Here is a 25,471-nt window from a genome sequence, read left to right as displayed (position 1 = left end):
ATCTTCGATTATTACATTTTCCAAAATTTGGCATGGACAATATGAAAAAAATTTTACTAGCAGTAACATATACAAAATTGACCAGGTTTCTCCTTCACCTTTTAATTTCTTCTTAATTTTATAAGAATCATAGTATGCAGTACAAAACATTAAACTGTGATTGGGATAAAGTAAGAGGATTAGTGTCATCAGATGCAAAAGCACAAATTAGGGAAAGGGGTTTCAGCTCAAGGCTTTCTTACTGGTATCTCCTCTACGTATTTATTTCTTCCTTTAAATGACTATGCAAATAAAACACATTGGACATGAACATTGGAATTATTTATCAGTTGTATCTGTCACTGGTTAATCTCAGAAAATCTGCTTACAATCACAGCTATTCACACAGATATAACTAATTCCTGGCTGTAATTATCTAAGACCCTGTCTCTGCAGCACTTTAATTACTCTCTGGTAATCAGGTAGACACTTGAAGGCAGACATCAACTTCTTCAGAGATTATCAAGAGGCTATTTAATTCATTACAGCTGCCAAATTCTTGATGACTACCACACTCCATAATGTTTTTTATACTACGGAATGGTGTACAGTTTCACTGATGGCAACAGGAGAATTTAGAACCTTTCTGTAAAAAGGGCCCTCTGGGTGTAATGGTACCTAGGATCAATTGGTTTCTTCAACTCTGTCTTCAAAGACACACAGGTTTCTTCAAACTTGTGAAAAGTCTTCACTTGACTCTTCTCCTTATTCCTTTGTAGCATTCAGGGACTTTCTCTTTGCCTCCTCTACTTTCTCCATTAATTCTAGTCCACCCTCGTGCTATTTCAGATACATTCTTTTATTTTTTTTTTATTCTTTCTGCTCTCTCTCCCAGGAGAACCTGAAACTCTCTAAGGTTTGGCTTATGCCTCCCATGTGAAGACTGCTATGCCTTGAGTAACTGCCACTCCAAAACTCATGCTGAATTTTGAGTGTTGTTCTGATCATGTTAGGAGATCAAACCTATGGGAGGTAGGTCCATGAGGTCTCTGCTGTACAAACACATTTAGAAAGACTCTAGGGTTGCATTCTCAACCACTGGTACTCATCAGATCAAAGGTTACCTGACAGTGGTTCAGCTGATTTACAGAAATGTTACAGTCACAGTGCAGCAGCTAGCATTTCCAATATCTCTATTTGAAATTATTAATTTATTCCACAGTAATTCCATATGTCTAAACTCATGTCTATCACATCTTCTTTTGACATAGATAAGTTTCATTCAGGGAGCTTAGTAAAGAGTGATCAGTTAAGTATGGTTTGGATACATTATCACCTCTACTTCATTATTTTCAAACATGATTTTTAAAATATTAATAGTTAACAAAATTAAATTTTACTAAATTTGTTTAATTATGGGTACATATAATTACACTGCTCTTTTATATGGGTTTTAAACATGGTTTAGTAGAGGAAGAACTTCTTTCTAAATATCAAAGGTAAAAGGACTAGATTGTATGCTAATCAACATGCCATGTATCCACAACAAGAAATCAAAGAGCAAATTGTGTGTGAGTGTTTTGTGTATGTGTTTGTTCAAGAGACAGGAAGGAGGGGAGAAAGAGAGGAAAGAGAGACAAAACAAAGACAGAGGCTGAGACAGACACAGAGTAAAACAGACAGAGACAGAGAGGCAGAGAGAGAGAGGGGGGAAGGGGCATTCCTGTGGAGGTCACAAAGCAGCTTAGTGGAGTTCTCTCCAACTACTGGACAATGAACAAATAAATTCAATGAGGATATAATATGGATTTTTATCATATTAATAAAGACAAATTACTTACTTATAATGATATATGTACTCTTCCCATTGTTTTATTACTTTTGTCAAGTGAGAAAATTCTGCATCTATAATTATGTCATCTATGCCATTATTTGCAAAGAAAACTGGTTCAGAATATTAAAGTCCAAACAGCCAGAAACCAGATCAATAAAGCAAAATATCTCCCTACCTAGATTCAGTTAGAAGTGAGATGTTTTAGAAAAAAATTCTAGGAAGATAAAACACTTGCATTCCAACACATCTATTTTAAGGTTTTAGGTTGAAACATGTATCTGTCTATATACAATGCACTATTATAATTTCGAGTGATCTGAACATGTTAGACTAGGACATTCAGAAACAGATGGATGGTTGCTAGGGACAAATGCCTGACCAGTGTGTGTTATAGCATCTATAATCACACAATAGCTTTCAAAATTTTTATGGTATAAGTAGCTTTTATTGTTGCAGAGACATAAGGCCCATAACATAGAGGAGTTCTTCCCCATAGATGTAAAAGAAGGAATTATTTCCAGATAAACGTATCTGTCCTCAGAATCAAAGCTAAAAGAACTCGGAGTCGATTTCTTCAAAGGTGCCATCCCTATAGGCAGTTAAATCTTATAAAAATTATGCCTTCTGACTTCACCATATAAACCTCTTTGTTTCTTATTCTGCTGATATTCAAAGCCATTTATATTTGTCTTTATAATAGCTCCCTTTCTCTTCTAGTCTATTTTCTCGCTGCTTTGACAAAATAGCTAAAAGAAACATCTTAGAGGAGAAAGTACCTATTTAGGCTTATGGATTGAGGGGGTACAATCTATTGCAGTAGGCAACTAAACTGGCTGAGCCCTTGGTGATAAAAGTATGAAGCTGCTTGCTCATCTCACCATAATCGGGAGGCAGAGACCTCAGGCTAGAATGTGGCACAGGCTACAATCCATGAGGCCTACCTCACTCTCTTAAGCAATGCATTTTCTCTAGCTAGGCCCTATCCATAACATTTAAAAAATGCCTCTAACTGAGGACCAAGTACACTAACACAAGAGCATACATCAATTATTTAATTTCTTTATTTTACATGTTATCTTTAGTAAAAAAGAAAAAAGGAAAAAACTGAAAGGCATTCACATATTATCAAGTTGTGCCAATGAACTGAATTTAAACGAACAATCTATGAGAACATACGATCATTTTTAAATACAGACAGGAAGAGAAAGCCAATAGTGCTTATTTTTACAGAAGACAGCTGTATAACAAATACAAACCTAAAGAAAAAATCAGAATATTATTCTGTAATAAACCAAGTAATAATTGACTCAGAGCAAGAATTGTATCCACGGGTTTAAAAAATATACAAAACATTACTAAGGAATGAGTTACATGATCTCAAGATATCATGATATTTCTCATTTAGAAAAAAATTCTAGGAAGATAAAACACTTGCATTCCAACACATCTGGCCAGTCCCAGTGATGACTGCCAGACATCCACATGCCTGAGGATGAGATGCTATGAGGCAAAGCATCACCTATGGAATAGCCTTGGGAAAAATGTTTACCCTGAATTTAATCATGGAGAAACAGACAAATCAAAGCCTGGGAAACATTCTGCCAGGTTTCTGACTCATGTCAAAGTGATACGGAAAACTTCCCAAATGGGTCCAGACTCTTCTAGAATGAATAAGTTGAGAAAAATAGAAACAATAGTTATATCTTCAACTGGATTCTAAGAATATAATTTAAAAGTATATTAAGATAGATGGAAAAATATTTAAAAGGCGACTCTAGCTATATAGCAGTATCATATCAGTGTAAAAAAAAAAGCATGGAATTTGATTATATGCACTGCTGATGCCAGAGAAGTTGCTCGCTATTAGGTGATACATGCTTCAGCACGAAAGGCTGAAATATAACAAATCAGCAACAAAATTCAAAAAAATGATAAAAGAAGAAATAAGAAAAAGAATGAATAAGCAAATGTAATATAATGTTTTAACCAAAGACTGAGTAGGAGTTATACATTAGAATGACTCTCAAAGACTTAGCGAAAATAATAAAATTTGGCAGAGAGTTCCTTACATAATCATAAAATGGACCAAACAAGTAACTATAGAATGATCAATCAAGTCTTTTAATCAAAGCATTATCTGCCAAAATTTTAATCTCGTTTTAAGTCATTTCAAAATGGTTCATTTGTTATCCACAAAAAGCTTAGAAAATATTTTGGGTGATTTTAATCAACATCCTGAAATGTGATAACTCAAAAATAAAATTAAAATTATGCACTTGTGTACTCACATACAATTTGATGTGACATTTTATAATTGGAGTACATTAAAAACAAAAGCATGAAATTATTTTAGAAGCTATTTCAGCCTAGTCATCTGTTTAATACAAGCAAATTTTCCAAATGAAAACCTTGCTTCCTTTCGAATAGTAATTCAACAGTACCCTCCCCACAAAGAAAGGAAAGCAGGGTTTACCAAATTTGGTGAAACTCTTTTATACTTTTATGGTCCTACTTATCAATCACATACATTTAGATTTGCCTCCAAATTACTCATGCCTCATAAATACAAAAAAGTCACTATAAACACTTATCATTTTGCAAAAGTAAACACTAAACATTTAAGCATCACTTTACATCTTTATGGCAATGTGTATTATTTAATACAAAAATGGGCTATGGAACACAGATATTTTTTCATCAGGTTTCTCAAACTACATAAGTAGATACATTTAAAAAGTACTGAACCACAGCTATTCACATACTCAACTTTTCTAAAGATAAAATGCTGCCACAATCACACGAGGTGAAAATTGCTCCTGGATATTGAGTTTTTAGTAACTGTAATTAAGGAAACTAAGGGTGCCTGGGTTTATTACAATATGACTTTGCTATCAAATATGTAATTTACTAAATTATCTTCATCAGTTTATGGTATTAGAAATCAATTGTGCATATCTGAATGAAAAAACATGAACAAAAATTAGTATAAGCAATTTTAATCACATAATATGCAGGAAAGAAACAACTGCATATAAACATACCAAAATATTAATAGTTCTTAATGTAAAGTGTATAGGATTGTGGGTCATTTTTAATTCCTATTTCTACTTGCTTTGTGTCATTGTGACAAACACCAGGTCCAAAAGTAACTTCAGGAAGAAGGGGATTATCTCCTCTTACAAGTTATTGTCCAGTATTGAAACAGAAACTCATTCAGAGCACAAACCTGGAGGCAGGAGCTGATACAGAGTCAATTGAAGAGTGCTGTTTAGTGGCTTGTCCCCTATGGCTTGCTCAGCCTGCCTTCTTAGAGAACCCAGAGCCACCAAACCAAGGATAGCACTTTCCACAGTGCATGGAACCCTTGGGCATCAAGTATTAATCAAGAAAATGCACTAGAGATTGGCCAGAAACCATACTGATACAGACATTTTCTCAAATACTATTCCCTCTTCCAAGATATGTCTATGTTGACAAACAAATAAACAAAAAAATCCTAGTCAGTACTCCACTGGTCTTTTTAATCCAAACTTTTAAGTTAGTACAAAACATAGTTGGGTTTCTTTACATATATGTCAATGTATTTCATTTTTATTCATTCCCTCAGCTCTCTTTTCCCTCCTCGCTTCCTGGTCCCCTTCCTCTCATCACAATTTCATTGCCCTTACCAAAAAAACAAAAACAAAAAAAAAAAGGTAAAATGATCAAGTGTTCTTTTAAATAATATATTTGAATGAATGTGGGCCTTTTTATACTTATGTTTCTTTTTAAATTATGGAAAAATTCTTTACTACCAACAATCTGAAATTATTGTGTCAGAAGTTTTGTCATTGCTCAGTTTCTATGATTCAGTCTTAGAAAGTTATTAAACCCATAATTTGTAAAAGATGTATAAGCAAAAGAGTTCAAAGTCAGCAAGCAAATGGCTGAACAGTTTAAATATGGATCTTTTCATATTTAGATGTAAACGTAGGGATGACACCCACAGTTGCTTATGCCTTTTCATAAAGAATTAGCAGTAAACATAATCTTTAGCCAAGGAGCAATGTCAAAAATGTGCGATTTTGCAGAGGATAAAAGCATAATTGGCTTCTAAAGAAGACATTAAGTAATGAAATGAATGCATAAATGCATTATCGGCCAACACTTGTGGCTCAAAACATTGCTTTTGAAATATGTATTAGGAACTACCATAGGAATTATCTCTTTAACTGGTTATTACTGTAATGGCTTAAATGCACAGCTTGTTTGACAGTTTACAAGTGTTTCATAACTCTATCAGTATAAAAATTACTTATAGAGATATGGGCTAAAGAAAGGTTAGTCTTTTACCCCAAATCATTCAGGCATAAAAAGAAGATCCCTGATCCAAACAGTAGGTCTTCAAATCCAAGGCCTATAATTTTTTCAGTTAAACATTAATTTTAATTAGTAATATTTAAATAAATGTCATATAAGCTCTCAACAAACAAGGGCCAGGTCATAGTCTACACTTGACATTTTTATATACTCTAGGATGTAACAAAAATTAAACAATTATGCATCCCTTTGTTCAATTGCTACAATTTCTTTATTAAGCATTCATATTGTACGGTAGGTTTCCTGTAAGTATGATTCACTGTATACAACATACTGTGAGCAAACACAATCAGAGCAAAATTCCAAGGGAACAATCAGGTTGCTTCTGGCTGATGTGATGAACAGCTATTTTGGGAGAATGTTGGATAATGAGGCAAGAGTGAGGTGGAGGGTGGACCCATTTCAATATTCTTCACCCCTATCTAATCTGAGGAAGGAGGGTATTTGCATAGACATATCAACACTCTGAGTAAAATGAGAAAAAGACATCGAGACAGGGTGGGTTATAAAGGAATTTGTAACAATTCTAAGGCCCCAATCTATAGGCTCTACCAATAAAAGAGAACAGAAGGAAGGGGGAGAGAGGAAGGGAGAGAGAGAGAGAGAGAGAGAGAGAGAGAGAGAGAGAGAGGGAGAGAGAGGGAGGGAGAGGGAGGGAGGGAGGGAGAGAGGGAGGAAGGGAGAGAGGGAGGGAGGGAGGAAGGAAGGGAGGGAGGGAGGGAGAGAGAGAGGGAGGGAGGGAGAGAGGGAGGGAGGGAGAGAAAGAGAGAGTGAAAGAGAGAGAGAGAGAGAGAGAGAGAGAGAGAAAGAGAGAGAGAGAGAAGCAGTGAGAAATAACAGCTCTAGCAGGAAAACTTGAAATAGAAAAGGCTGAACAGCCACGTCAAGTGTTCTAAAAGAGTCCATCAGTGATAATGAGAAACTGTCCTCAATGTAGAAAAGTAATCAAGAAGAAACATACTTAAAACGTTTATTTTTATTCTAAGAAAAAAAGAGTTTTATGGTTTTGGACTGAATCTTGGAAGAATAAGAACTGTTTTTGAGAAGCATTATAAAATAACTAGCAGACTTCCAATTTCAGTTCATATGCAGTTCAACGTCAGTGGAGTTATAAGAATATAGTGATTCAACAGAGGGATACTAATTATTTTATTGCTGTTACAGCCTAGGGTATTTGAAAATACCTAAGGTATACTAAGACATGGTCCTTGCCCTCTGAGAGCTTATAAGCATTTTAATTAAATATTATTAATTAAACAAAGCTAATGTTTAATTGAAATTAATTATAAAAGGCAAGAGTGCATAGGAAAGGTGAACATGGATGATATAAAACTCAAAGGAACAATGGTTTATCTCTTTAAGCCTAGAAAAACTAGCTTCAAAATATTATAGGCCAATGCTAGAAATGGAATTGTTTCTAGTATATATTTGGGACCTTAATGCAACATTTGTTTTTCACTTTTTTCCCTCCCATTAAAGTTGCACAGTGTCATCTGTTTACCCAAATGGATGTTGCCAATGTGCAATATGGCAACTCCAAAAATACAAGGGTCACTCCTGCTCAGTCCTCTGACCCACAGAACAGCAGGTGCAGAGAGGTCCTGCATCGCCTAAAATGCAGCAGCTCCTCCATGATAGGAAGAGATTAGAAGTTCTGCTAAAACGGAGTATGGACAGAAATAAGATCTTTCAAAATACATGCTGATATCCTTGGCTTGATATGTTAGGTTTTGTTGTTTTGTTTTTGTAACTCAGCTAGCCAAATGCTTTGCCACCGAGCCAGATTCTCAGACCCTCTACACCCTCATCTAAAACAAGCCCAATGCACAAGCCAACTTGCATACTGTTAAAACATTAGAAAATGAGAACGTAGCTGGTTATTGCACTAATGAATGTGAAATTGTGGAAGACTAAAATGAGTATTTTAATAGTGTTTGTGCAGTTCTTTAAAAGAACTCTTAATATATGCCACCATTCAATAGACTCGGGTCTTCTTTTCATCTTATTAACAAATGAGTTTTTCTACTTTATAGTTGGAAATAATGGCATTATTTTTATTCTGATTGAATTTAGGTTTTAATAAGATTGTTACCACCATCAAAAGCAAATCTTTTACAGTAGCAAACATTCTAAAATTTCTATTTGTTAGAAAACCACAATCAACTTGGGATACGAGAAAGCAATGTTTTATCATCCTGAGTTTATTTCAAACTCCAATAATCAATGTTTTGTCTCCCCCTTCTGGACTACCTAATTATAGAAAGGGGAAAATGGAAAACTAAGATTTAATCTTTCATTACAGGATATACTCAAATACTTGGTATAACAAAAGTATAATATTAGCATGAAGTAATCATTGAGGTATTATACTTTTAATAAACTAATAAAAATGCAAGTTAATGATAGAATAACAAAACATGAAAACATAATGCCATGCTTAGTGTTATTTTCTGGATACTACTAGTAATAGCTGGTTTACATTCAAGTGCGTAGCAACAACATTTGAGCTTACTTTGAAACTGACCATAAAGCCAATCTCTCAATTTCAATGTCTCTCTCATTCTCTTGACAGAGTTTCACAATGTGATGCAGGCTTGGCCTCAAGTTCCTATGGTTACTTTTGCCTCATTGGCATTACTTTCTTCACCATCCTAATTCTAGAAACCCATTGGAATAAACCTACTTTGGAATAAAAACCCTGTAGGCCACTCAATTAGTGAAGGCTGTTCTCACATTATGATTTGGAGTAAAATAACACTTGTATTGAGCCTTCACTATGATGAGTTTGTCCTATAAAATGAGTTCATTTAAAAAAGTTAAAGAAACGAGACTGCTTAAACATTTAAGCTCACCTATCTAAAGGATAACACCCCAGACTATGAAATATGTGTCACTGTTCTCTATGTCAACCCACTCAGTCATTGAGATATACACAAAGCTGGCTGACTTAGTAAAGATGGCTGGGCTTCAGTTCATGAGCTAGTGAAAGATATTCAAATGATATGTGAGCTCATCAGTGAGGTTCAGAGAGGATATTTTAAATAGTAAAAGCAGTAATCTGCAACAGTGAACTACATTATAAAAATCAACCTGTGAATACAATAAAACTAAAGAAATGTCCTCGCATGATCAGACTTTACTTCTGCTTTTGTGATCTTAGTCACTTCTCCTTGATTTACATGTCTAACTGAACTCATCATCTCAACTCCAAACTTGTTCTGGCCTTGACTTTTATATAAATGCTATAGTCATTTTAGCCAGCCATGCTTGAAATTTCTGTCATTATTGAGGCACACATCTCTTCTGCCCTTTTTATTCATTTACTGGGGCTGATATAGAACACATCCTATCTCCCTTGGTCTCTCATCTATATCCTACATTTAGATCCTACTAACCACACATCCCAGTTCAGACTCATATGAGACCACTGCAGAAACCACCTCCTTGATCTCTCTTCCCTAGTCTAACCTCTCCAAAGTCTATTGCTATATGAACAGTCCACAGGAGAAACCTCTGATTCTGCTGTTTAAAGCCTCAAAAAACGTTCAGACCCACTCAGTGACTATTCAACTGACATTTGGCTCTCCTCAAATGACCACAGTGTACCTTTCCAGGTCTGGGAAATGCTAGCAATGCTTAATACATATTCCGCCATTATAACTAGCTCTTGGCATTGCTTATTAACTAGCACGTTCTGTCCTTTGCTCATGTCAGGCTATGCATAGTATCCTCCATGCTATTCTTCAAACACTCCATACAGATTCCTGCCTCGAAGCCTTTGCACTTGACAGTGTCTGTGGCTGCAATGCTTGTTCCCAGATACCTGCATGGCTTTCTCCATTCTCCCTGAGTTCTCCATTCAAATATCACTTGCTCACAGAGCTTGCCTGTTTAAAACAGCACACTGCTGATCACTCTGCTTTCTCATCTTACTTTTTTTTTTACTGTTTTCCTCCATCACACTTGCCAAGACCTGTCATAATATTTGATATGTGTCTTCCTGTCTGTTTCCCCAACTAAAATGTTTGCTCCATGAGGACTTCCTGGATAGTTTATCATTCTAGCACTCCAAGGAGATCTAGAAAGTAAGATCTGTACATTTAAATGGTGGTTCTGAGCTCTGGTTTTCTACAGGCCCTGCCAAGGAAGGTTGAAAACAGACCATTCACCAAAACGAATGACCTGCTACTTCCTGAAATGGAGCCTCAAGGCAAAGCTATATATGAATATTTTGAGGCTTTTGTTTCTTCTCTTTTTTTTTAATGTTACCATACTGATAAGGGAAAGGTGAAGGCAGAATCAGAATAAGATTGGCTCTTTCCCCCCAATTTTAGTCAGAACAGGAAAAGCAATTCATTTTTCAAAATTCATGTATTTTATGTCAATATCACTGAATATGGATCTATATTACTATGTAAAATTACGCATTATGGACAGAGGCTCTGGCAATAACACCAAGCATAGCACCTGGCATTAACAGGTACCTAGTAACTTTGGCTTTTAAAAAAAGCAGTTTGGTGTGATGGAGTACGCTTGTAATAGCTGTACTTGTGGTCAATGCAGAACAATAAGGAATAAAGCACAGCCTTGACTACCTACATAAGACTGTGTCTCTAACTACACAGTTACAAAGAATTCATGCACAAAATTATACATTTTTTTCTATTAAAGAGTCACATTACATAATTCTGGATGACCATGAACTCAAAGAGATGTCCTTGCCTCTTCCTCCCACATTCTGGGATTAAAAGCCTGCACCACCATGTATAACCCTAAGTCAAGCATTTAAATTCTGGTCTTTTCATAGCTAAAACAAACACTTCTAAAGTTGCTGCTGCTGTCCTAGGCCCTGAATTATTTATTATATTAAAATGCCTTATGTTTAGCCTTGTAAGGTCTAGTCATTATATTTCTAATTTTTAATGTATCAGGGATAATCATGTCAATTGTTCCTTCTCCCTATATAAGAATGCTTACTTTTATGTTTGTGGATAAGCTATTGCTGGCTTGCAATAAAACCAAATCAATCATTTTAACTGTTTTCTAAATCTGTTTTATGCAATGTGTTACTAAACAATAAACACTATTTTGGCTCACAACATTCTACCACACTTATTTAGAAGTCAACCCACAAAAAAGCCATCATTCAGTTCTCCCTCTGTCTGATTCCAAATCCTTTGCTACTTTTATAGGTAATAAAAGATATTTTATCATTTTCACTTTATAGACAAAAACTGTACAAAATGCTTAACTATTTTAATGTCTCTTTAAAATAAATGTGGCAATGTTAACTTTCACACATAGGGTTTTTCAGTTGTTGTTGTTTTAATTTTTGTTCAAAACCCAGAAATAATCCACAGCAAGTAGTACATAGCTTCCAAAAGAGAGGTGAACTCTTCTTCTAACATTCAGAAAAATCCTTCTCAGGATTCGTGGCCCAGAAATAATTGTATTTCTACCTTTGAATCTACATTTTTTGTATACTAACAAAAAATGAAATAAAATCATGGTCTTAATTTCACTTTACACTGTAGATATTATGCTTTATGTTTTTCAAAAATGTTTAATAGATACTATACTTAATGAAAGAATAAACAGGACATCTGTTTGAAATGTTTACTTATATTTTAAATATATCAAATACAAATAGTCCATGAAAGCTATCCTGAACTTAGAATTTTCATTTCACAATGGGAAGTCTGATCTTGATAGATGATCTAATCCATTTGATATGTGACTTCCAAAAATTTCAGAATTTGTCCTGTGGACACAGAAAGACAGAACCAAACAATTCCCTGTTCAAGTATGGAAATTACTATAAAGCGAACTAGGAATGTGATTTTTTAAAAGCTCTCAGGAATTTGATCATAGGAATTACCAAATAGGAAAGAAATACATATGTAAGAGAAAGAGCTACAGGAATTCTCATAAGGTATTAGGTGGAAATAGAAGGTAATTTAGGGAATCAGAATTAAGAAAAGCTTTACACAGAAACTGTGGAGTAAGTACCAGCAGAAAAGTCATAAAGCCAGAATCCATATGACCTGGGGAAGAAGTTGTAGTTGTGTCCCAATAACAGGTAGACTTCAGATTTGCTTTTTAAAGTAAAACTTGTAAATATGAAAACTGAACAGCAGCACTGATGATTAAAAAAAAAAAAAGAAAAAGAAATCAGCAGCAGAGCCTCACATTCTATTATTTCAGCTTGCAATCAGCATTACAGTAACAAAAGGGAAAAGGCCAAGCAGACCTACTTCATTATATATTCCCTGTTTCCAATTTTACTGGCTCTTCCAGCCCTCATATTTTTAACTAATGCTACAATCTCTAAGTAACCACAATACATAAATTGGTTATTTGAGAATCAACTGTCTACAGAACTTCTAGGAAAATTGTACCTGCTTATTTTATCAGTAAAATATTCCTCCCACCTTTTGAAGATTAATGGGTCCATGACACAATAAGCCCTTTTGTAGCTGTAGTATAACTAGTGTGATTTTATACATTGTTTGTTCATCTCTCTCTCTCTCTCTCTCTCTCTCTCTCTCTCTCTCTCTCTCTCTCTCTCTCTCAAGCTGCAAAATAGAATACGGACAAAAATTTCCATAATGCATCCCACCTACCTCTAAATTAAACCTTCCTCATTTCCTGTAGAAGAGATTCCTTAAGTTTACTCTTCTTTGTAGCAGAAGTTGACAGCTCAAATGTGAGAAGCAGATGAAAGATCAGAAAATGACCGTGAAGCAAGATATACTCTGGATCTACACAAAGAACTCATCAAAAAACATCACCTTTCAAAACACTGTAGAAACCAGGTATAATTGGTATTCTCTCGCTTTCAAGACTGACAATATAGCCTCCTTGGGCCCTCTCTCTGTTCTATACACCTCTCTGTTGTCATCTGTCTCATACCATTTAGACCTAGTTTCTTGATAGCAAAAGTTATATTGATTGACAAAAGGAGGCCTGTAAAAGATTTATTCTAAAATGTTAAAAAGAAAGGATGCTATGGGATGGAAGCAATTACCTGGGAAAGCTTCACCTGCAACATGAATGTTCATCAAGAGTAATACTTAGGTACTTGCTAGGCTCCAAAGAAGAAAATAATACTCTAATTAAAATGTATAATATGCTTGATTTAGAAGTATTCAAGGTAAGTTTCTTTATTCACTAACAAGTGTCCAGATAAAGATAGGAACGCAGCCGAGGATGCCTTCTTAAAGGAACCATCAAGTCAGAGAGATGGCTTAGTGGGTAAAGGTATTGGCCTCCAGGTCTGACAACCTGAGTTAAAGCCCCTTCATACACACACACACACACACACACACACACACACATATGAAGCCCAGTTGAGTTTATAAAGAGAAGATGGGAGCCGATTGGGTAGAAGGAAGTAACATGTTCTGGCAAACATGTGCAATATCTACCATCGAGAGAAAGAAAGGAGGAAAAAAAGAAGAGAATTTTCCAAAGCAAAGCAAATATTAGACACATTCTTGCCAAATACTTCATTCTTCTGTGACTTTAAAGATGTTTCAAATTCTATTCTACAAATAAATGATACATACTCAAGGATCGAAAGTAATTACAAATAGCTTTGAAGTACAATGCAGGCAATGTCTGGCTTGCTACAGGGGGGTATTAAAAATGTAATACCCTAAGTATAAAATCTTTAAGTGGTAGCATCAAAAAGAACCTTAAAATATGAGTTAAGGTGATGATTTCAACTTAACTACATATAGCTGAAGGACAAGGAATTATTACTCCCTAAAAATCAGAAGTATTATCTACCATCCAGCAAAACCAGATTTTCAAGTCACCTAACTACATTGCATCAGTTTCTTTTATCAATGTGTGTGTGTGTGTGTGTGTGTGTGTGAGAGAGAGAGAGAGAGAGAGAGAGAGAGAGAGAGAGAGAGAGAGAGAGACTGAGTTTGTGTGTATGACACCAAAATCAAAGTAAGGCATCATAACAAAAATTTGTATAAACAGAAGACCAATGCTTCCAATGCTTTAGGACCCTGGCCCCATCCTGAGAAACTAACATATACAATTCCATCCAAGTTATCTAACACAATTCCCAATATATGGGGAACAGAAAAACAAACTTCTTAAACATGAATCTACTTAACATAGCTAAATATTAATTACTTGATCTCAAAATGTACCTTAACACTTTTTAAGAACATATAGCAAATGAAACACCAAACCTTAAATATTGCATGCAACAGTCACAAAGCCCCAAAACAAAAATTTAGTGCTAAGGGTAAAGCACATCTCTTGTACTTACCATAACTTTACTTCCAACTATCTGCATACAGTGGTCAACGGAGAATGGTTATGGTGTGAAAAAAAACAAACAGCAATAATATTAGTAATGAGAAGCTTTCACAAAAGTTTAGTGTTTAGTAAATTAGTAACTAGTCTGATCTACTAACAACACATTTAGTGCTTGAGCTCTTGAAACTAAAACAAAAAAACAAATATTAATGTGTGCCACATTTCAAAATCTAAAGTCTGAAGACTAAGGAGAAACAATATGATTTGGGTTTTCATGCATTATAATCACCCTATTGTTCCAAGTATGAAATTAGATTTCTATATGATGTAAGGACAAACAATATACTTTACCCATAAAAATGTACACAATACAGAGAAAACAGTTCAGAAATCAAAAGATAAGACAATTTCTGAGACAGGATCTGTTTAAGAAAACAACAGGAAACTCCTAACATAAACATAATCTACGCCAAAATCCAAATATAAGTCAAATCGCTGTTATCTGATCCCCACACTTGAATACTGAGCAGTGTACCAAAAATAGCTAATTCACCACTGAATGCCATTCATCTGATAACAGTTATTATCAAGATGTGTTAAATTTTTCAGCTAGTGTTTTAAAACAAACATCAAATGTAACTGAAAGCCCATTAAGTATCCTGGCTTAGTGAGATATCACAAGATACAAAAAGATAATGGCAGCTTCCAAGTAAATGATTTCATAAGAATCCAAGAAGAGAAATGATTCAGCAATCTGAATGATTTCAGACTCTCCAAAAAGAGAAGCAAATCCTTTAAACACATTCAACACCCTGTTTACAAGCAGCAATTATTTAGATGAATAAAATCTTCTTTGGTACCACAACAGTCCTCTGAAATGAAAGATATGCTATTGACATAAATTATTTCCTCCCAACAAAGAAGACAGATTATATTTGTCCCTTGTTTCTTTATCACAGACAAGGGACCAAAAAGAAAGAATGAGAGTCTGTGTTAACAATTAAGACAGGTTCATAGTCTGTGAAACAACTAAAATGTGGCCAATTGAAGACCTTTTAATGATTCATTTGGATTGAAAAGGATTTCATTTAGCTAAAGCACATACAGAAATATATTAGATTCATTAGTCAAGAGAAACATGGAGAAAATAATTTGGTCACATATTTTATGACTTCCACGCCATGGATGAAAAGGACCTGAGGAAAAATTATCTAATAATGGTTTTTAATAAGTCACAATAAGTGCATATATATTGACATGTGTACGACTACTTTCAACTACTTCTGATATTTTTAAGTCTACAAATCTGTAGACATAATTGAATAATCATTTTCTTATAATCAGTTGAAATTTTTTGAAACAACATACTGTTTAATGCCTCACATGTTGTCAAAATTGTGTGATTTAGAATACAACAAAATCAGTTGTTCTAAAATCTCAATTTCAAAAGTACTCATTAAAATTAGAAGTAAACTGCTTTCTTCATATTACCATAAGGAGAAGGACACTTGGCTGACTAACATGAGGTGAGTAACTTTTCCTCATGAGTGCCTGCATATGCCATTAGGTGTATGCAAGATCTTGTCTAAATCACCAGCATAGTGTGCTAGGTAATGATTTAGTAGGGCAGCTTTACCAATACTCACAAACCTTATTTTCATTTCTTCATGGCACTTTGAAACTATACAATCTTCTTTGTTATTTGTAACTAAATAATCTATGCATGCCAGTTCCCATAGGTCAGGTCTACCCTCACCACTCCTACAATAACAACCATTTGGATCTCAGAGCAATAAATGCAGATGAGGCTCTCCACATCCACATTAAAATTTCACTTAACACGGAGTTACTCAATTTATTATCCCTTTAATGCTCACATAGCTGTCTATTACTGGACATTATATTAAGTATGTGTAGAGAATTAAACAATAGTTTTACAACATCAACGTGTGGTTTTCTTAATATCCTTCTTGACCAATACTAATTGTAACAAAATTAATGACGCAAAATCAGACTTGTTTGTCTTAGAAACAGGTTCTAACACATAGCTGTATGGTGCAGCAGCATCTCTTAATGCCCTTTCCCAGCTCTTTCTCGGAGTTCACTTTATCATTGTTTAATTCCATATAAAAGAAAAAAGTAGTTAGTTAAAGGGGAAAACAACGTTTTACACTAAAATTTAACTATAGTCCTCCTATATCTTAAATGTGGCTATGTAATATTTTTCCACATTAACACTGGTTTTATTTTCAGATGAGAACACGGATTGCTTACAAAGCCTTTTTATAACATGACAGGTACCATCCTATCTGCATTAAATTTGGAAACATCTTTAATGAGTATATCAATATATAATGAAAAAGTAAAAATGTACAGTACAGGCAAAGAATATTTAACACCTAATGAAAATCAGACAACAGAGCAGGAACCTAAGCTCCACACAGGCCAACAGCCACACATTCAGTGATAATTGGTGCAAAATTGACTGCCATGATGATGAACAGGTAAAAGCATTGTTTCGTACTGAATATCGTTACCCAGTGAATGGCAGCCCTCTTATCTTTAAAAGGAAATTAAATAAACAATTTTCATAGTTTTAAAGATAGAAAACAGTACTAATTACTGTTTTTCCAAGGTGAGAACGCTTCAAAACATGCCTGTCAGCTGGTTCTCTTCCATCAAAATATTTTGCTCATAAAAAAATAATAGGAAAAATCTACAGTCTTGGAATTTTTTGCAAAGGAAGAAGAGCTAAAAAGTATGCTAATGAGACAAATAAGGGCCATCAAATCAGTATAACTAATTTTGAGGTTAAGTGAAATAGAAAATTTTACGTCTTATAATACTCCATTTCTATCAACTGAATGAAGCAGTTAACATAAGCTCTTAGCTCTCCTCTTCCCTTCCTCCACCTTTCTCTATTTCTATCTTCTAGTCTGTCTCCAGTGGTAGAGACAAAAGCCAAAGCCTTAATAATTTAGGCAGGTGCACTTAATGCTATGCTACTACCTCAGCCAAAATTTCTTTCATTTCAATATAAAAATGAGCATAAGATTTAAAACTGTACATTTTCTTGATCAGCTGAAGAGAACACAATATGAACATAAATTAAAATATGCTGTGCACAGATAATAATTATCCGAAGGTCAAGGAATGAGAACATCATATAATCTTCATTATAGTCAGTCCCACTTACCCAAACAATATCAACAAATAAGCCAGAGATGTTAACAAATCCCATCATTAAAGCAGCACATGATTAGTCATATATTATCTCCACTTTGTACTCAGATCTAGTTATATAGATTTGCTAGTATACTTGTCACTAGGCATTTAAAACAACACTGAATATATATATATATATATGACCTACATTTCCTAAAGCTTTTTACTGGGAACAATAACTTGAGTGCAAAAATGAGAAGAGATTCGTCAGAATTTCAAAGTAAAAACCCTATGCATCACCTAATTCTATTGAAAATGATGCTCATGGCAAATTTCACTTATCACTTGAAACATATTTCTGCCTTTGGATACCAGAACCAAATTAAAAAACATGCTGTTAACTCTGTTCTGGCAGAGCTGCGATGCATTATATTTAAATATTTCAGCATTCAGATTTAGCTTGCCTAAAGTACAATATAGAATCAATGCAATTGCAAAATTCAGCAGTTGCTATTGGAATTATAGTACTAAAAAGTATGAATGAGATAGTCAAATAATTTTGGAATATACTTTTACAGTAAAGAATATTTTCTTCACTGGTCAATGGTTTAAACTGAAAATACTTTGTTTTAAATGCATGTGTACAAATGACAATAAACTCATATACCTACACATAAATCGTGCATGCATATGTATACAAACATGTATATATATATAGAGAGAGATACATACAGTGATTTCATGAAATCTGCCATTAAAAGCTCTTTTCAGAAATACAAAATATATCTTTTACCACATCACAAGTGTGGTTTTTCTACAAAAATAATCAAACCTGAAGGCTACTTTTCAAAGAACCTTAGAAGGATAACAAAAAAATGAGTGAATTAAATTCACTAAATCAGTAAGTTTTTCTTGTAGACAGTAAAGTCTTTCAATGAATCAAGCATTTAGGTTTTGAAATTTATACAGATTTGATTAAAGTTCCTGGTGTATATTTTCCTTTACAGTAATGTGAACTTTACCATACCAAATATAAGGCAGCTAACAGTTTGCATTCAAAACAAAGCCAAATATGAAAAAAAAATCCAAAAATTAGATGCTTCAATATAAACTTAAAGGTAGCTATGCTGTTTGCGTTTTCTCCCTTCAAATCTGAAATTTTTTGTAGCAATGTGTATAGTAAGCAGAATGCCAACATTTTGTAAAGGCATAAAACCTCAGCCCTCAAATTCATTGAATGCTGTCAAGAGACATCCATATTGGTCTCTTGTTTATAATAATGGATCTCTCATATCTTATGAATAGTTCAATACTGAGACAGATATGATATAGATAGATGATAGATAGGTAGATAGATAGATAGATAGATAGATAGATAGATAGATAGATAGATACATACATACATACATACATACATACATTGATAGACTGACCTAAATTGGTAATATGTTTGTACTGAGGCAAGAATGCAAAAAGCTGTGTTTTTTTTTTAACTTTCAATCAAACAGCTAAGTTCATTCCATTGGTGCCTGGGAAGTGTCTTTACTTACAGATTTGGCAGTAGCAGAAATATACTGGACAACCATCTCACGCTTCGTGGTAAAATCCTTGTCTCGCAAAGGAGCCTTCTTTTCTTCATTAAGGTTCATATCCTCCTGTTGGAAAGATGGATTATTGCTTTAATTGCTTCATAAGTGATTAATGGAATTAATATTTATCAACAAAATTTTTAAATAGTTCATTATTTCATACTTGAGATACCGTCATTTTGTATGTATTTCATACATATTCATAGCTTATATTTCTATTTAGCTAAATAAACACTGAGAAGAAAGAAAAATATTTTAAGCTAGGTACAGGACACTTTGGCATTTATAACAGATATGTATTATACAGTCCTTGCAAAGCTATGCATTTATCTCAACAGCAAACACACACACACACACACACACATAATTACTCTTTAGTCCATCCTTCCAAGGACTACTGTTAACCCATGAAAACCAATAACAGACAAATTTAGTAGAATATATATAACATAGATACATGTATATTTGTATGTGTGTGTGTATTCACCAAAAAGTCTCAGAAATTTGCTATATATTACAAAGAAAAAAGAAATAATATAGCTGAATGTGTGTGTGTATGTGAGAGAGACAGACACACACACACACACACACAGAGAGAGAGAGAGAGAGAGAGAGAGAGGGAGAGAGAGAGAGAGAGAGAGAGAGAGAGAGAGAGAGAGAGAGGGAAGGAGGGAGGGAGAGAGAGAGAGAGAGAGAGATGAAGAATGAGAAGATTCCTGTGGTCAAGAGTCAGGTTTGGCTGCCCAATGTCATCTAGGAATGCCTTCTACAGTTTTAGTTTAACATAAAAAAATGAGTTTATAAAAACTGAATTTATCAACCAGGAGCTGGTTCTTTGAGAAAATCAACAAGATAGATAAACCCTTAGCCAGACTGACCAAAGGGCACAGAGAAAGTATCCAAATTAACAAACTTAGAAATGAAAAGGGAGATATAACAATGGAAACTGAGGAAATCCAAAAAATCATCAGATCCTACTACAAGAGCCTGTACTCAACACAACTGGAGAATCTGGAGGAAATGGACAATTTCCTTGACAGATACCAAATACCAAAATTAAATCAGGACCAATTAGACCATCTAAACAGTCCCATAATGCCTAAAGAAATAGAAGGAGTCATAGAAAGTCTTCCAACCAAAAAAAGCACAGGACCAGATGGTTTCAGTGCAGAATTCTACCAGACCTTCAAAGAAGACCTAACACCAATACTCTTCAAACTATTCCACAAAATAGAAACAGAAGGAACACTACCCAATTCCTTCTACGAAGCCACAATTACGCTGATACCAAAGCCACACAAAGATCCAACAAAGAAAGAGAACTTCAGACCAATTTCCCTTATGAACATCGATGCAAAAATACTCAATAAAATTCTTGCCAACCGAATCCAAGAACACATCAAAACGATCATCCACCATGATCAAGTAGGCTTTATCCCGGGAATGCAGGGTTGGTTTCAATATACGGAAATCCATCAATACAATCCACTACATAAACAAACTCAAAGAACAAAACCACATGGTCATTTCATTGGATGCTGAAAAAGCATTTGACAAAATTCAGCATCCTTTCATGCTTAAAGTCTTGGAGAGAACAGGAATTCAAGGCCCATACCTAAACATAGTAAAAGCAATATACAGCAAACCGGTAGCCAGCATCAAACTAAATGGAGAGAAACTTGAAGCAATCCCACTGAAATCAGGGACTAGACAGGGCTGCCCTCTTTCTCCTTATCTTTTCAATATTGTACTTGAGGTACTAGCTCGGGCAATTCAACAACATAAGGAGGTCAAGGGGATACAAATTGGAAAGGAAGAAGTCAAACTATCATTATTAGCAGACGACATGATAGTCTACCTAAGTGACCCAAAAAACTCCACTAGAGAGCTCCTACAGCTGATAAACAACTTCAGCAAAGTGGCAGGTTATAAAATCAACTCAAGCAAATCAGTGGCCTTCCTATACTCAAAGGATAAGCAGGCTGTGAAAGAAATTAGGGAAATGACCCCCTTCACAATAGCCTCAAACAGTATAAAGTATCTTGGAGTGACTCTTACCAAACATGTGAAAGATCTGTATGACAAGAACTTCAAGACTCTGAAGAAGGAAATGGAAGAAGACCTCAAAAAATGGGAAAACCTCCCATGCTCATGGATCGGTAGAATCAATATAGTTAAAATGGCCATTTTACCAAAAGCAATATACAAATTCAATGCAATACCCATCAAAATCCCAACTCAATTCTTCTCAGAGTTAGAAAGAGCAATTATCAAATTCATCTGGAACAACAAAAAACCCAGGATAGCTAAAACTATTCTCAGCAACAAAAGAAAATCTGGGGGAATCAGTATCCCTGACCTCAAGCAATACTACAGAGCAATAGTGTTAAAAACTGCATGGTATTGGTACAGTGACAGGCAGGCAGATCAATGGAACAGGATTGAAGATCCAGAAATGAACCCACACACCTATGGCCACTTGATCCTCGACAAAGAGGCTGAAAACATCCAATGGAAAAAAGATAGCCTTTTCAACAAATGGTGCTGGTTCAACTGGAGGTCAGCATGCAGAAGAATGCGAATTGATCCATCCTTGTCTCCTTGTACTAAGCTCAAATCCAAATGGATCAAGGACCTCCACATAAAGACAGACACTCTGAAGCTAATAGAAAAGAAACTGGGGAAGACCCTTGAGGACATCGGTACAGGGAGAAAGTTTCTGAACAGAACACCAATAGCGTATGCTCTAAGAGCAAGAATTGACAAATGGGACCTCATAAAATTACAAAGTTTCTGTAAGGCAAAGGACACCATCAAGAGGACAAATCGGCAACCAACAAATTGGGAAAAGATCTTCACCAATCCTACATCAAATAGAGGGCTAATATCCAATATATATAAAGAACTCAAGAAGTTAGACTCCAGAAAACCAAACAACCCTATTAAAAATGGGGTACAGAGTTAAACAAAGAATTCTCACCTGAAGAACTTCGGATGGTGGAGAAGCATCTTAAAAAATGCTCAACTTCATTAGTCATTAGGGAAATGCAAATCAAAACAACCCTGAGATTTCATCTTACACCAGTCAGAATGGCTAAGATTAAAAATTCAGGATACAGCAGGTGTTGGAGAGGGTGTGGAGAAAGAGGAACACTCCTCCACTGCTGGTGGGGTTGCAAATTGGTACAACCACTCTGGAAATCAATCTGGCGGTTCCTCTGAAAACTGGGCACCTCACTTCCAGAAGATCTTGCTATACCACTCCTGGGCATATACCCAGAGGATTCCCCACCATGTAATAAGGATACATGCTCTACTATGTTCATAGCAGCCCTATTTATAATTGCCAGATGCTGGAAAGAACCCAGGTATCCCTCAACAGAAGAGTGGATGCAAAAAATGTGGTATATCTACACAATGGAGTACTATTCAGCCATTAGAAACAACGAATTCATGAAATTCTTAGGCCAATGGATGGAGCTAGAGAACATGATACTAAGTGAGGTAACCCAGACTCAAAAGGTGAATCATGGTATGCACTCACTATTAAGTGGATATTAACCTAGAAAACTGGAATACCCAAAACATAATCCACACATCAAATGAGGTACAAGAAGAAAGGAGGAGTGGCCCCTGGTTCTGGAAAGACTCAGTGAAACAGTATTCGGCAAAACCAGAACGGGGAAGTGGGAAGGGGTGGGTGGGAGGACAGGAGGAGAGAAGGGGTCTTACGGGACTTTCGGGGAGTGGGGGGGGGGCTAGAAAAGGGGAAATCATTTGAAATGTAAATAAATTATATCAAATAAAAAAGTTTTAAAAAAATTGAAAATACTAGTACAGTTTTAAAATGCTATTAAATCAAAACATTTGAATACAATTGGATACTAAGCTAATATTATACTGCTTAGACATGCCCAAATACTCAGAACAATATTGCTTAGAATACATATTTAAAGAAAAGCTGAATTTATCTATAACCCTTATATATAATTTAAGGACAGACCTGTAGGTTGTTCTTTACAAATAAAAGGCATTTATAAAATGTATAGACTCGGAAATGAACTATGTGAAGAAATATGCCTTGAAAACACCATTCATCTTGTTGGTATGGGGGCAAGAGAGATAAGGTGTATAAGGAACTCATGGCAGCACCCACTTTTCTTTTTTTTACTTAGACAGACCAATTGGTTCTGGAGTGGCACCAGCTCCTTAATCAGACTATATTTCACTATGTAGCTCTGCAAGCAATTTCTATGAAGCCATCTGGAGCCTGTTGCTGCAACCTTCTTGATTGAAGAGCAAACTAATATCTCTTAATACTTAATCTATGTTTAAAAATCCAGAACACATATTCTTATGCTGAAAATGGTGAGATACTGAAGCATTTCAACTGTCAAACTAAAGAGAATGGTAGCTGGATTGAAGAAAATTACCTTAAGAACCAAGTAAATAGTTTTTGAACTCTGAATTCTCTCAGGCCAAAATGAGGCCCCAGCTTCAATTTATGTTCAGGCAACATTTTGTAGAATCTATCTTTCCCACTCTCAAATCTTCTGAGGCTTCACCTTCATCTTGAAATAGCATACATCCATTCACTTGACCTTGGATTTTATTATGTGCTGTTACATGTAATATGTCATTTCATACTTCCCACTATGTTTTCCATGGTGCTGTCTACTCCTCCACTTCTCATTCAGGGATGTGCTGCCTCCCACTCAATCTGCTTCTGTCCAGTCCTTACACTTTAAAACAATGTTCCACTACTAAGCCTGTCCCACTGTTAAATGCAAAACATCCTGTTCTTCCATATTACTTATATTAATGCTTTGTCATAGAACTATCTCTCTAAAACTGCAAGGAAGTGGTTCTTAACCTTCCTAGTGCTACCAAAGTTTTATGCACTTCCTCACATTGTGGTGACCACCAACTATAAAATTATTTTATTACTACTTCACAACTGCAATTTTGCTGTTGTTATAAATTGTAAATATCTTATAGGCAGGATATCTGATATGTAACCCCCAAAAGGAGCACAACTAGGAGATTCAAAAACTCTACTCTAAGACATCTAAAAGCAGGAGCTTACCTCTGTAATCCCCAAAAAGAAACATCTTGGTCACTAGAATACAGTAAACACTTACTGAATATTTTTGAGCCTCTTTTCTTGCTACTAAAGAACCAAAATTTGGAAACTTTGCCTTAAATACTGAAAGTTGCCTCAGAATCTTTAGCATTTTTCACTTATGAAATGGCTGTTTACATTAGTAAGGAATGGGTAGCATTCATATAAACAGAAGAGTCTATAATGACTCATTTTATTCCTATAGAAATAAAAGCACACTACTAATTATGTAGCTGATACTTCCAAATCATTAACTCTAGCTTCATAATACAATAATAAAACTAAATAGAGCAATAGTCATAACTCAATATTAACTCTAAGCAACATAATTGAATATGAAACTACTTCTAAACAGAGTTCTTTCTATGGTGAAAACACAAAAGAAGTTTTAAGCATATTTCATATTTGTTAAATATATTCACATTATATGAGGTATGTAGTGTAAAAAAAAAAAAGATGCTGAAGTCTAAATAACTGACCAAACTTAAAAATAGTTTTCAATTAAGCCATAATTATATACATCATCTCTTTCCTGTTTTCATATCTCATATAGTTATCTCTATATATAAACATTCCTTTCTGTCATGAAATGATGTTTAATTGTGTGTGTGTGTGTGTGTGTGTGTGTGTGTGTGTGTGTGTGTGTATTCATTTCATTTATTTTAGTGCTAGGGATTGAACCAAGAGTCTCATACACATCCAGCACATGCTATAACACTGACATACATATAACCCCAAAGACTGTACCACCAAAGTTGTTAAGGAGGAACTATGTAAAACTCAACTCAGATGAGAAGGTTAGAAGTAGTACCATCTGAATTTTATTGGATCGAATCTTTCATTCATTCTGGTATCCTTGCCTTCCTCTACCTCCAAAATCATAGGCTAAAAAGATATATACCTTAAAGAAAAATGAATTAATAGCACTGTAGTATTTAAAATACACCAGTACCAACAATGGATATTATTTTTTTATGCTTTATGATTTTAAAATTAGTGATTTTTATGTTTATTTAATTATACATTTGATATATTTATAAAATTATATATGTATTTATTTATTTATGGTTTAAAAAAATAATTTTTGAAATTGCTTGGCTGGTAGGTAAGTTTGAGTTTGGTGATATTCTGACTTATTCATAC

General features: G+C 34.8%; 1 protein-coding gene across 3 annotated transcripts in view; it reads right to left on the bottom strand.

The window, feature by feature from the left end:
* Positions 1–25,471, bottom strand: part of Diaph2 (diaphanous related formin 2) — a 714,153-nt gene that overhangs the window by 622,455 nt on the left and 66,227 nt on the right. For 2 of the 3 annotated variants that reach the window (XM_052170671.1, XM_052170673.1), the window contains 2 exons: positions 19,168–19,272; positions 14,463–14,483 (listed from right to left, as the gene is read on the bottom strand). In XM_052170671.1, the coding sequence (XP_052026631.1) occupies positions 14,463–14,483; positions 19,168–19,272 (126 nt within the window). The remainder of the gene's footprint in view (positions 1–14,462; positions 14,484–19,167; positions 19,273–25,471) is intronic. The other variant, XM_052170672.1, reaches the window with a different exon arrangement.

The sequence above is a fragment of the Apodemus sylvaticus genome, chromosome X (genome assembly GCF_947179515.1).
Source record: "Apodemus sylvaticus chromosome X, mApoSyl1.1, whole genome shotgun sequence".
In the NCBI taxonomy this organism is placed as follows: Eukaryota; Metazoa; Chordata; class Mammalia; order Rodentia; family Muridae; genus Apodemus; species Apodemus sylvaticus.
Note: the sequence above shows the minus strand (reverse complement) of the source record. Positions and strands in the feature narration are given on the sequence as shown.